At 37.0% G+C, this 14,247-nt stretch overlaps 1 protein-coding gene across 3 annotated transcripts in view; it reads right to left on the bottom strand.

Annotated features, from left to right (window-relative positions):
• Positions 1 to 14,247, bottom strand: part of LOC135681091 (enhancer of mRNA-decapping protein 3) — a 121,082-nt gene that overhangs the window by 79,690 nt on the left and 27,145 nt on the right. For 2 of the 3 annotated variants that reach the window (XM_089113861.1, XM_065195388.2), the window contains exons 13-14: positions 8,390 to 14,068; positions 4,679 to 4,723 (exon numbers count right to left, since the gene is read on the bottom strand). In XM_089113861.1, coding sequence (XP_088969987.1) covers positions 13,937 to 14,068 — 132 coding nt within the window. In that variant the 3' untranslated portion in view covers positions 4,679 to 4,723; positions 8,390 to 13,936. Of the gene's footprint in view, positions 1 to 4,678; positions 14,069 to 14,247 lie in introns of all 3 variants that reach the window. The other variant, XM_089113860.1, reaches the window with a different exon arrangement.

Here is a 14,247-nt window from a genome sequence, read left to right as displayed (position 1 = left end):
ACACTTGAACAATAACGTTTGTTGACGTCAGACACAAACTCTCAAAATAATGATGTTTGGGTGAGATTCCTTACCAGCTTAATCGAGTTTTATCACTTGTTTATCCCATCAGATTTACTTAATTAAATTGGATAAGATTTTTATCAATAAAGGACAGAGTCATGTAACACTGTGTTATTTATTTATAACACCCTAAACCTTGAATGAAAATAAAACCGTATTAGCAATATAGAGAAACAATCTGACAACTATAAGTATTGTCTTTCAAGGGCGGCGCGAACCTTCGCGTTGAAACCCCATTAACAGAAAAATGCGTCGTGGAGTCAAACTCCAATTGAGGCTAAGGAGCCGCTTTTTCGAACGAGTCAATGGGGTCCAAATTTCAACAGAATGCTAAAACCATTTTGCAAAATTCCTGTACACGGGTTTCTTATCTTCATGCCCGATTTTGGTACAAGAGGTTTATTAGTAAGTTTCGTAGGTGGAAACTTGGTTTTTCTTAATTTACAAAATCTTATCAACTTGGAGCCAATAAGTAAAGATAACCCCAACAATTTTTGCAGGGACCCCCTTTGCCACAAAATTTGACAACTTAAGTATAGAATTTAGTCAAACTTAGTGGTATAGAATTTACGTAAGGTAATTAAATGTTTGATAATCCAAAATCTAAGCTTCCTAATTGTTTTGAACCAGACAAGATATTAAGATACCAAAGTTTCTTAGGCTTTGGAAATGTGGGCTGAGAGTTTTCTATAGAGGGATCCAAATAGAGGGTTTCTCATTTAAAGACTTTTTATAGAAAAATAATCCATTCGTAGAAATATAAGGCATTTAAAGAAATATATGGCAGTTAATTGGAAGACTAACAATTTTTACTTTTTAAGGCTTGTTCTCTTTTTAAGACAGTATGCCTAAAGTTTTCTATTTGCAATTGCCCCGTAGGCCTACCAGTATTAAAAACAGGCGTTTCTGCGCATATTGGTACAGGCAGCAAGCTGTCTTTATGAACGAAGGCCAGGTTTGATATCTGATGTTGACTTTCCCTATATTTATTTTTGCTAAATCTGTAAGGCATTCGAAATACTGCGAGGATAAATCTTAGCTGCGAAGGAGATTTGCCCTCGCAGCTTTGATTTGCCCTGGGAGTAGTACGTGTGCCTATAGGATTTAACAAAAATAGACTTAGGGAAAGTCTTTATCTGATAAAGCCCAGGGCATTTTCTGAATATTTGAATATAGGAGGCTATATTAACACAAGAAACGAAACTGAAAGGCTTTATAATGTCTATTATTAGCAAGTCTATTATTAACTATTCAGGAGAGTTTTAAACTACTTCTAAGTATTATTAACTACTTCATAGAGTGCAACAAATGATGTACCGTGATAAGGTGGTGATTAGCTTAATGTAACCTCTATTGGTGCACAGTGTAAAAAGCCTCGTTGAATGTTGCTTCATCAGTTTAATTGGAGATTTGTTTCATGTGACTACTACAGAAAATAGAGTGCACGCACGAAAAGAAAAACAAGATTTCGCGTGCACAAAAGTCCTTTGTATTCTGACCACAAGTGACGATGCATCAACCAATTACAGTACACTGCTATATATAGAAAGCCGGCAGGCCCTTTCTTAGTAATATTTTCACAAATATTCACCGTCGGCGGTTAATTAGAAATTATTCATCATCCTGAAATCATTTGCGGCTTAAAAAGGAATCCGATTAAATTCATTGTATTTTTGAGGAGATTTGTGTCCACAAAAAACGAGGGCCATTTCATGCACAACGGGTCCATTGGATAGGAATAAACTTCGGGAAAATGTTACTCGGGTATAAACCCACGATTTATTCTAATGCTCTCTATGCTCATTCTTTTATATCGAAGCGCCAATTAGCAGGTTTGAGAAAACGAGGCAGGCGATCATTTTCTGTGCATATTCTCGGCACATGGTTATTACATAGGATAAAAGAAACAGTCATTGGGATTAAATGTGCTTTAGTAGTTTTTTGGCCTTTGCGTGTGATGACGTCACAAGATATTACTTCAAAAAGATTTCTTGTCGTTCGCGGTAAAAGACCTTTGATTACAAAGGCCGACCTTCTAATTAGCCAATAGTTTTATAAATCATGTACACACGCGTCATGCAATATCTCATTAAGGCATGTATTGGTTTCCTTTGATCTCCAACAAGGAAGCCTGATTCATATCGGATCGGAGGTTCGGAGAATTTTAACTGATTTAAAGTTACCATATAGCGTCTAGGCCGGAGACAAGCGCAGCTACAGAATAGGCTTGGCTCGAATATCATGGCACAAGTTTCCCGGCCAAAAAATAGCGCTTTCGCTTCAATCATCTTATGTGAAATTGCGAACATGGATGCTTCACTGCAAAAAATGTCTTACCCCTTTGGTTGCCCTGGGTACCAGAATCTCCATTATTCAGTCTCAGAACTATAGTTAGAAACTAGCCACAGAAAAATGCTTTGAGTATTCATTATTTGCCACCGCAGCTGTCTACAATACTTTATCCCCGGATTTATGAGGCACTTGTACCCAGGTTACTCTTAGGTACAAATAGAGCAGACCTATTCGACTTCTGGCCTCGTTTTGGAAATTTTTCCCAAATTAATTATATGACTTTTTTAAGCTCAGATTTGGTTTTATCACAATAGATTTAGGCTGGATACAATTTTTCATTTTGTTTGTGCTTGTAATTTAGATTTTATGGAGAAATGAAGTTTTTATCATTTACAAACAGATTTTTTATCAGATGAAACCTCTAGATCGCCTTTAATAATTAAATGAAATACTCTTATTTTATTTTTAGATCCTCTAGATAACCTTATTTTTAGATCACTTTGAAGCAAAAGCATTACAGCTATTTTTTATACAAAAGCTATAAAATTTTCATTTCAAGCCTGAATACATTCTTAAAGAATTCTTAATATTTTCAAAATTGTTCCAGGAGATCATAAACCAGGGGAAACCAACGCTTTTAGAAAAAAACAAGATGTTAATCATGCGATTCTCTGTTTTGAACATGTGAAAACAAGTAACTACTAAAAAGTGAATCACAAGGATGCAAACTAGGGCTGAGTAATTTTCTTATATCATTTTTACAAATTCGATGATTCTGAGCCGGGATATTTTTATAAACAACATTTTTGTAAAAGAAAAAGACTGTACGTACACTCTTTTTTTATAACAACAATTTTATAAGAACACGAGCCTCAAAACTGGTCAAAAGTTAAGAACAAATTAAGAACAAGCTGAGGCTGAGCTTCTGCAAAATGCAATTTTGAACAACGTTTTTTTCAAAATCGAGGATTTTTAGCGATGTGTGGGTGCTTTTTCGGTGAATATTCTAATTTTTCAGCAAATTAAGGCTGTCTCACTCACTTTGGCCTGAACACCTCCTTAGAGCGAAAAAGCTAGCACTAGCACTGCTTACACCCTCTTAATTTAAGAACAAATTAAGAACAATCCAGCCTCGGATATTCGAAAAAAGTAAGAACAGTCAGCCTGAACTTAAATTTACTGGTTCTTATAAAAAAAAGAGTGTAGTATGGGTTTGTGGTACAACCGCCCCTCCTTTTAAAGAGCATATCCAAGGCTAATTTGAACCCCATAAAGATTATCAATAGATTACTTGTCACGTTTCCTGGTTATTTTCAGTAGCTGAATGTGATTGTTAATAGCAGAAAATGAATGAATTGGGAAAGTTGCAGATGGGGTTTTGACTAGGCCTATTTCTCCTTTTATTTTCTTTATGATAAAAGAATCACAGTTAACATTTTCATTTCATCGTCTAGACCTTATTCTTTTCTTGCCCTCGTAGACAAAACTTGTCACAGTTAACAGAAACAGCAGAATTTGCGGGAACACTAATAAGCAGGTGAACGACAAATCAAATCAGAAATCATAGGTTTTTTGGATTCTATGGATGTGGTATGAAAAACAGAGAGTCAGCGAAGGAGAGTTAGCTGCTGCAACTTCACAATAGACGTTCGTCAACGCAGAACTGAAAACAAAGACTTGCAGTAAAGACTTGCAGTAAATTCGAGCTTCCTCATTTTGTGACTTCACTCTTATCCTACCCATTTAGCGTCTGCAATGCTAAACTAAACCAGACTATAAGCGATATATTTGGCTTTTAGACATGTGCTTTGTAAACCATTTTGTAGGTCTTACGTCTTAGTCAGATTCAATACAGATAAACTCAATCTGAATGAGACCTTTAGAATGGTTAACCTTTCTGGCATTTGTAGTTTACGCTATCAAGTCGAGGGGTGAACTGACAGCAAAAATCCCTGGTTGAAATGACATTCCAACTCGGTTTCAACTGACACCGCGTAATACAAGAGTCCAGAAAAACGGTAGTTGTATAGTTGTGATATAGTTCATCGAAGGCAAAATAATTTTAAAAAAATACCTTCATTCACTGTTTTAGGAAGATTTTGAAAGTTTTATATATCTTAAGTGGACATAGAACAGAACAGGTCTTTTATTATCGGTGACCCAAACAGCACAGTTTTCCGCGAACCTAAGCAACGGAGGCCCGGCACAGCTAGCTTTAAGCTTTATAATTTTTAAAAAAAATACCTTTCGCTGATTAAATGTTTAAAGTGATGAAAGACAGCTAAAAATGATAAGATATACGCAAATTGAGTAAATCACTTACCGCAAATCTTGCTAGGGTTTGGCACTTGATGTCTCCAATCAGGAACTACATGAATAAAAGAGAAAATGTAACTATATTTGTTAAAAATTTCAAAACACTAACCTAATGGCTAGCAAAATAAAAAAACCTAAGAAAATTTAAGTCAAAGTAAAAACTTTGGCAATTTATGAGGCGTAGGGAAGTCAGCGATAATCCTACGAACGAACAGCCTTTTTCAAATGACTGTACCTAGGGTGACAAACTTTTGTTAGGGGGCAAAAGCCTTATTTCTTAACAAAAAAATGTCAATAGGGCTGGAGAGGCAATCGCCCCTAGCTATTCTGTTAAAAAAAATCGGATATACGAGCTAAAACCAGAAGAAGAACGGAAAGTCGATGCAAATGAACGGAACGGAAAGAAGTGATAGGCAAAATATATTATCACAGAATCGTTGATTGGTTAATGATGCAACCCAACATTGCTTAATTAGTCCTTATTCAACAATATCTTGGTGTTATTTGTTGCAACCCTGAAAATATCATTTCTAACCAAAACGAGGCTTAAATCTTGAAAACGAGTCCCGCCGATTGTCTGAATTCCAACGATTTTCGAACGCAGGGCCCCAAAATTGAAAAAAGTTACTAAGTCTCATAAATTTCCCCGTCAGGAGACCGTTCCCCGGTGTCCCGCTTGGTCTAAACAAGACTTTTGAAAAGTCTTCACTGGTATGGGAAAAGATGTGTGCGTAGAAAATATTGTGACAAATTTGGTCATAGGTGGTCGATATGGAGTTTTTCAAGCAAATGAAAAAAGGTGGAAATTGTGGTATCTAACGCTTAGTTAAGAGAATGCCGAAGAACGAAAAGAAAGACCGATTCAAATATAAAGACTTCTGTTGTTCCTTTCCTGTAATGTTAAGGTATTCCTGAACAGAGAGGAAGGGAATTTCCTAATATAAGGCAGGAAACTTGCCTCTCTTGACGTAATATGAGTTACCTCCGCCACTGGTGAAATGGCGCAGGAGACAGGACAATGCGTATAGAACATTATTCATTGTGGTATTTTGAGGAAAAAGAAGGATGTTTAGGTTGATGCGGGAATGAGATGCGATTTATTTAAACGAAAAACAATAAAAGAAAACATCCCTCAGGGGCTATATGAAAAGCCACTATTGACTTAAAAAGCTAAGAATATTATAATTTATGACCTAATTGATCATAGTGTTTGCACAAGGCCTAAATAGGTTTGCTTATCATGACAGTGCCCGCGCATCTTTGTTGATAAATACGCACACATTTCTGGAGTATGATTCTTTGTCACGTGCAAATTACTGTTGGTTTTGATTACCAAAGCTTTTCCATAAGCCACGATTCGGATTTCATTAACCGTGTTTTCATATTGCATTGTGTCTAACATATGAGTTTCGCTTCGTCATAGACGCCATGTTGCCGAGTTGCTAAGCGACAATCAGTGACAGATGTTGTTATCATATAAGTTGTTCTTCCATTTCAAAAGGAAAAGTGAACAATATTCACGATGCTACGAGGCCTGTGAAGGAAACACATTAATCCTATTTAAATCGAAAACAAAAGAAATAAAAACGATCGAATATATTCCATTCAAGGCTTGATTGAGGTGAGAGAAACTCAAAACAATCCAACCATAAGAATATCACTAAGGTCTAGGCCTCCTGGACTCGGTTACATCAATTGTACAACACACAAAGCCTCCGTTGCCATTGCTATAGAAAAATCACTGTACAACTGTGCACCTGCATAAACAAAACATGGTCAAATCTTGTAAAAATCCCGTTTACTTATCAGCTGCACCGTTGTGTCAAATAAAACTGTCGCTTTTGGCAAAATTTAAAAAAAAGTTGCTACATACTAGGGAAGAGATTCTCCTTCGCAATTCCGTTACCTAATCAATTTACTGAAAGGCTTTAATGACACTGGTTATGGAAATTCAAAGGGTGGAAATTGTCATCCACTTACACCGTTCAATGGGGCCCTGGGTTTGTCCGAAAGAAAAATCAAACTCTTACAATGAGGCCTAGCTAGGTAGCCCCATGCCATTGCATCAACTAGAAGAATGTCTTGACTAGCAATGTTTTCGAGGTTATCAAATCAGTTTAAATAAATCGGGTCCTCTTATGCAGGAAATTTTTATCCGGTTGCTGTATACTCTTAAAGTACTTTCATTATTATTAGGCCATCAGTCTGCCTCAGGCTAGATTTGGAAGCTTGCAGATTTGGGTACACCCACAGGCTAAGGATCGAAGCTCGCAGCTTAAAAATATTACACAGATTAAAGGCAAAACTCAAAATATTTGGTATCGATACAGCAAATGTTGATTCCATCTAAATTTCAGAAACTCGAAGCTGGGCCTAATGAATCACTACAATATGGCAAACCAATGGATTCCAGTTGTTAATAGCAAAAAGCAGCTGATGACCTAGTACTATTAGCTTTTGTTTACGCGGCATAAAATACTTCCAAGAGACAATATGAAACAACATCAATTACATGAAACGCTATATTTTGCATTTGATGTTAGCAGAAGTGGAAGGGAGTGATATGAAGGTGCAGATTTTAAAAAAGTGAAGCAGGTAACAAGATGGCACATATTAGATTGTTTTTAGCGTTTAGAAGCCAGAACTGCGCAAACGGCATGCCTTGCAGTAGTTTGTTTTTACGCAAGGAGAAGTTGGCTGTATTTTGCATTTTTCATGCAGTATGATTTTAGGCCAATTTTAATGATACAGTCGCACAGCATGCCGGTTACACAAGAGCCTCTAAATCACCGAAAATGCTACGTTTAAAAAAATTATGTTTTACCTGTTGCTAGTATTTGAACTTGAAGCAGTTTAGGCAGACAGACAGTTTGCAACTTGGAATATCCTCTTTAGCTAAATTCATAAACATTTATGTAACTAAGGTTCAGGACCACGTGCAATGTTGTACTGGGAATCAGGCCGGCGTCATCTCCCTAATGACACTTTCGGACACCCGAAAAGATTTGCGAAACTCACATGGGTACTGAAATTACTCCCAAGTTGATGTAAAACTCTCCCTAAGCCATGCAAAAGAGGGCTTGTCAAATGCATGGCAAAATGCATGGCGCGAGGAAGGCAATAGAATTGCAGGCAATAGACTTCTAACACCGTTCTAATGTATTCTAATGTGAAGTGTAAAAACTTAATTGACTGGAAATGGAATGCGGCTCAAAAAATAAATGGTTGCACAAATTAGAGAAACTTGTTGCCAGAAAGTATGGTTCTGTTTAACATGATTCAATAAGGCACTATGCAGTGCATAAACTCAGAACATGAAATCGATTTTTATCTTTCTGCAGGCTGAATGCATTAGGCATTGAATTGTTCGCTCAATCTTCAATTTGAAATCCGACAATGATGCTGGAATCAAATGTCTAAAATAAATATCTGTAGTCAGATAATTCATGTTATTTTAAAGCTTTCGAGCCCTGGATTGCAGAAAAGACTAAAAAAACAGAGTTTTAGCAAAAGCGCTTTTAAGGGCCTGGATCCAGGTTTTGTATGTGTCTTTCTTACCACTTCGTTCTTAGTTGAATTTTTCGGTCACGTGAAAGGAAACTGGACACTTATTGGTCAACATAAACCCAATTAGTTACGAGTTGTTTTATTTTGATAAAGAACCGGGTACAAAGTGTACAATTCTGAGTCTAGCTGTCGAGAAAACGTCTAAAAATACCTTCTAATAGCCCAGTTCTACCGAAAAGCATACATTTAGAATCCAACATCTAATAATGGAGGCTGCAGAGAACATTTTTAGCACGGAAATTCCCTTCAAAATACTGCAGCTGCGTTTTAAATTCCACATCTACTTCACTGAAATGAAATGCAAAGCCAGCTACTGATATGAGGTCAGGAAGATCCATCCACGAGTACCATTGTTGCGGAAATTAGCTGCGAGCGGTACCTCATTGGAACAGAACAGTCCGATTTTTATGAATTGTGTAGAGGGCACATCTGGTGAATGTCACAGCGATAGGAATCACATCTTATCTTCGTTTTGTTTCGACTACAATTCGGGGCGTAGCACAAGATAAATCAGCCAAAATCCTCATTGAATAAAATCAATGTATTTATCAGACATGAAAGACCATCTAACACGGTTAATGACGAAGCAAAAAAGGCAGTTTAAGTTTAACTGTAGCGCTCGTGTCGTTATTCAAGTTTTCTCCGGTCTCTTTGTGAAAAAATGGGCAGGTTTTGTTAGAGTTTATTCGCTTTGAGTATATTGAATGGGAATTTGATGACAAAGCCTTTAATGTACTTTACCAAGAAAGATTGATACTTATTTCAAAACTATTGAAATGAAATTGATGCTTATAAAAACGACTCAAGATCAGATTTGAGCTTGCGGTCGGATTTCTGCGGCCAAAGACAGTGTAAATCTAGGGTAGATTAGAAACGGGTTGTTAGATAAAAAGAAATTCTCAACAAATGCTCGTTAGAAGATATTTATTGTCTTCGAAAGTCCAGATTGCAAGATAGAGGTTTAAAAAAACTCTGTTTTGACTGATTCTTCAGAATGTATGTAGCCCATCTGCTGTTAGGAATGATCGTAGAGTGCTATAAAATACCTTTCATTTATCATGTGTCATATTAAGTTGCCAAAATGATTAGTATGGCAAAAAATATAAGACACGAACAGGGGTGCAGTGCTATAAAAAGAGCAATGGGATCTCTTTAAAATATTTTTAAAAGCCAATAGCTACAAGTAGAGAAGTACTACTATTCGGCATAAGCGAAGGGCTCAACCCCCCTCCCCCCACCCCTATGAGCAAAAGAAACTTTTCGGCTCCCTGACTCCCCCTGTCTCTACACTCCTGAATACGACTGCCCCGTCCTGACGCATTTCACTGGCCACTTAAATTCCCATTCGTTAGATTAGACTTTAAACAAACTACAAAGCTAACTCTGAACGGTTGACTGAAGGGACATAGTGCCATTAAGTGACATCTGTCTTAATTTGGCCAAAAAGGTCCTATGAATTTATTGCGACACTAGGAGTTACGACTTTTAAACTGTCCTTTCCTTCACATTAACCCGTGTAAAGCTCTGTAGGACATCCGACAGCCCTGCAGCAGACATAGCATAGAGACAAGTAAACAGTACTCCTCTAAAGGCCCTAGGCTTTTACAAGTTAGAAATAGCTCATATCAAGTGGCGACGATTTAGCCAGATATTTGTCTTTATTTTTTAATTTGATAACAATTTACGATTAAAGCAGTCAATTCACACTATTAACATGATACAATTATGTCCAGTTGTATTTATAAAGATTTCTTAAGATAATCTACAATAAGATGTCTGTGAAGCTTTTTAAATGACGCTCTAATTTTTGTATTATCGTACCTGTCTAGGTTTCAATCCTTGCATTCAGTTATGGAAAGTATGATAAAAGGGACCTTTGAACGTGACGTGTCAATCTTCTTGATAGTAAAATTTGTTCTATTGTGGATTTTGGAGTTAATGAAAGCTTAAAATCAACTTTTGAAAGCCAAAAACATACTACTGATCTCGAGGCTGCTCTATTACAAAAACATAACTGCTCCACAAGATCATGTTTGGGCCCGTTGCTATTTTCTTTCACAAAAATGGTACCTATCCGCCACTTGTTCATTTGAACAGCTATCACCATAAAAGTTGCAAAACGGAGAAGGAAGAATAATTACAGGAAAATAATTCGATTTATTCAGACCGTCCTTGTAAGAGAATTGTTTGAGGGTGGGGTGACGGGTGGGGGGGGGGGGTTCTCCTTGCAATTCACAGCAGGGTATTTGGCAGTATTTGGTACGAATAAATTACTCACAAGGCTGTTTATCTTGATGGCAATCAGAAACAAATGAGGTACAATTAGGGACATTCTTGCAAGTAGGTAAAAAGAAAATAAATTGGGCAAACAAAAACTATTCAGATTCTTTTTCTACGTTCTTATTCAGAACAACATTCTGTTGTTCAGCTAGAAAAATCACATTTGAATCTTCTTACAATATCGATTTTCAAGGCTGAATCGAGTGGTTGCTGCTCCACCCAATTACATTTCTAAACGAACACATAAAAATAAAAGAAGTTCATACCTTTCAAATCTGCTCAAGTATGAGTATAAAATGCCCTCTCCTCTTTTCTTGTTCAGCTTAGGCTTTCTTGTCAAAGGAAACCTTGTCAAACATAAACAACTGTAGTGCAGTGCATCAGATGCTTGCATTCAAGATTCAGCGCTACGGTAGATAGGCAAAAAAGAACAGCCATCTTGCTGACGTTCTCGGACCTTCTGCAAAAAGAAGGAAAATGGATCATAGAGTCTGTCTCAGCAACATGATCTTGGCGTCGCAGGTTCACCAATTGAAAGCAGCACGCAGTTAGAAACCCAGTGAAGAAAATTTGCCTTAATGATGCAGTTTCTACGCTTGCCTTCTTTAATTTGCATGAATTTTGAATAATCGATCGTCTCGTCGTCAATATCCATGAATACAATTTTTTTTCGAATCTATTTTTGTACTTGTTCAGGGTCCAGAAAGTTATCGAATCTTGTACTGGTGATGGAAACTACCTCATTGGGAAGACAATCGAGTGTCTCTTGTGCATAGTAGGGTTTTATAGTTTGAAAGATACTCTATGTAAGGTAAACAGTATGGATTAAATGATTTCTTCCCGATGCTATTTCTTTGAGATTCTAGGCCAATCATAAAATATGACATGGTGAATGAGAATAGCTCAAGTAATCGAAACAGCTGCGTTTTTAGAATCAGAAATACTGTGACCAGCATAATAGCAAAATGTTTCTGGAATTAATTCCTGAAGGATGCTACAAACGCACAATGTAAAAACAGGCAGTGCAAATATAGGTTAAGAATTCTCTAACCTTTTTATGAAGACTTGTGTATGAACCCGGTTTAAGAATTACATTTTAAGGTTAAAGATGTATTATGTAGGCTTATCCCTATCCTTACAGCGTAGTCATTGAGTTGGACTTGCTACAAGTCTCTCTCTATCCATTTAGAAATCTGAAAAATATAGAAAAGGAAAAAACAAATAGACCGCAGTGAATACTTGTTGTCTGCGATGCCTGAAACATGTTGCTCTCTCTAAGAGCAAGCAAAAACAGAATATTTCTACAATGTACCTTATGGAAATCACTCATCACGGAAGTCACGGAACAAAATAACCCACAAGCCTAATTAACCCTTAGTATCTAGTATGCATCGTTTAGGACTTTCTACTTCATTCAACAACCTTCAAAAGCACTACAAGGCCAGTGACTAAACAAACCCTTCAAGTGTTCCTGTCTTTTGTCAAAAACCTTTCCTTACATTACACTACTCATCTTTTGCTTCCTTCTCGCATACATATTTTAAAGATTAAACCAGCTTTGCACCCATACAATGAACAACGATTCTGTCTCAAGCCTTGGCGCTATGGTTTATGAAAGACCTGCTAACAGAATTTAAGTTCCTAACGAAAGTTTGTAACGCTAGAATTGAAGTCCACAGCATGGAATTTCGAGAAGGGTTTTAATCCGTTGGATTCATGGAGAGCATGGGATTCTAATTGAATATGCTTGAGTCAACTGAAGGGCATAATCCGGCCTAAGCTCGAAGCCATTTGAAGCCTTATTGTGTTCCCTGTAGGAATTTACTTGGATTATTAGCCAAGTTTCACTGACCTCGTTGCAGCCTTGGCGCATCTCCCGTGCGCTAAGAACACGCTTCTCTTCCTCATGGGCGAGCGCAGCTGAAACGAAAAGAAAATGCGATTAACCTAAGACGATGTCCTTGCTATTAATAAAATCTTGCGTAAGTTTAGTAAATAAAAATCTATTTGATACGAGGACCATTGGTGGATATATTATAAGATGAAAGGGAACGTTTTATTGGGGGGGGGTATCTAATTTGAAGGGGGCAGTTAAGGGAATCTGTTCAATTGAGAAATCAAGCCAAGAACTTTTTAAAACAGTTAAAGTTACACTTCCTCGTTATTACTTCATATTGAAAACATCTATCAGAGACACCTTTTCAAATGAGCTTTGCCACAAAGAGAAATCAGAGCTAATCATTCTGTGAACGATGTTTGTTAGATACTAGAAATCACTCGATCAGAAACAAATCACAAAAAGATAATGTATAACAATTTTTCTAAGACCAAGCCCCTATGCATGTCTTAGATTATAATGGGTTCTAGAGTCTCAACAATGTGCTTTAACAACAAATGATGAAGGCAAAAAAAAGGAAATTAAGAAGAACAATTTCTAGTTTCTTGCTACTTTGTTTGGTAGTTACTTTGAACAGGACCTAACAAATCGATAATTCTTTTTGAAGTGTTATCTCGGGGACACGGACACCTACCAGACTTGCTAATTTTGGTGCGAACAAAGTACCATTTATCATCGATTGCAATAACCATGTTAATCACGTCAAGCTGCTCACTGATCACACCCCTGTCACCCAACTCCCACAGATACGAGTCCAAGAAAATAAAAGCTCTGTTAAACAGTATGCAGTCTTGCTCATTTTGAAGAAACAAAAAAATAGCAAACTAAAATCACGCCATGCAAGTAGGCAAAAAGTAAACTTGCGATACAAATTTTACACTATCCATCCGGTATTAGACTTGACGGCTAAGAATTGTTGATCTTTCTCGAAACGTTATTCTGGTACGTACATCAGCAGCCTTTCTAGTATCACAATGATCTTAGAAAATCTTATTCTCAACAAAAAAAGTTTATTGCTGCCAAACAATCACATATCAAATCTCTTCAAAAGGGGTTTTATTTACTGTTTCAAAACATTGCTGTTACGAGGTGCGATTGGGTAGGCAAATAGGGTCTCTTTTCTAACCATTCAACACCCTGGGTGGATAATATCAAAGCCTGGTGGATTAAGTTGTTCAAAGAAAATCAAGCAGATTTGGCAGAAACTGGAAAATGATTTATTCTAAAAAGGGAAACTTTAAACATCAGCTAACACCAATGGAACTCTGCAAGACTTCTGAAAAAGAGTATTCTCTGTTTGAAAACAGGGCAAATAATTTTCTTCAAATTCTGCAGAAAATGAAAAGCGTTTTTATGAAGGTTACCAGTAAAAAAAGCAAGTAAATTAACATAATGTTTGCTTCCTTGTGAAGCATTTGATATTCCTCAAACTTGCTTCCAGCGTCATTTTTCATACATATTCCCAAGAACTAAGAAAAACCAGCCAAACAGTCTCTGATAGCGACGCTAAGAAAACTGGAACTAGCTTTCATGCAAAGGGATAACGAATTTGTCACCAAACGGCGAATTGTACGTGATGCCCACATCCTTGAAGATGCCGGATGGAATGCCAACGTCAACAAGATACAAGCGTCCACATTTAGAAGAGCCAATCTACAAGATAAATTTGATATGTATGAACATTAAGCTGAACATATATATGACAAAAGCCTATAGTACTCTATCTTCTGTTCGTTGCAGCCGATGTCCGGACATTTACTTATACAAGGCCCTAGGCCTAGAGATAGGGAAAAAATTGGTACAAAATCGCCTGTTTCTTCTTTGGAGGTGCC

Source organism: Rhopilema esculentum, chromosome 18 (assembly GCF_057945365.1).
Source record: "Rhopilema esculentum isolate cy_ngs chromosome 18, ASM5794536v1, whole genome shotgun sequence".
NCBI lineage: Eukaryota > Metazoa > Cnidaria > Scyphozoa > Rhizostomeae > Rhizostomatidae > Rhopilema > Rhopilema esculentum.
This window is presented reverse-complemented; position numbering and strand designations above follow the sequence as displayed.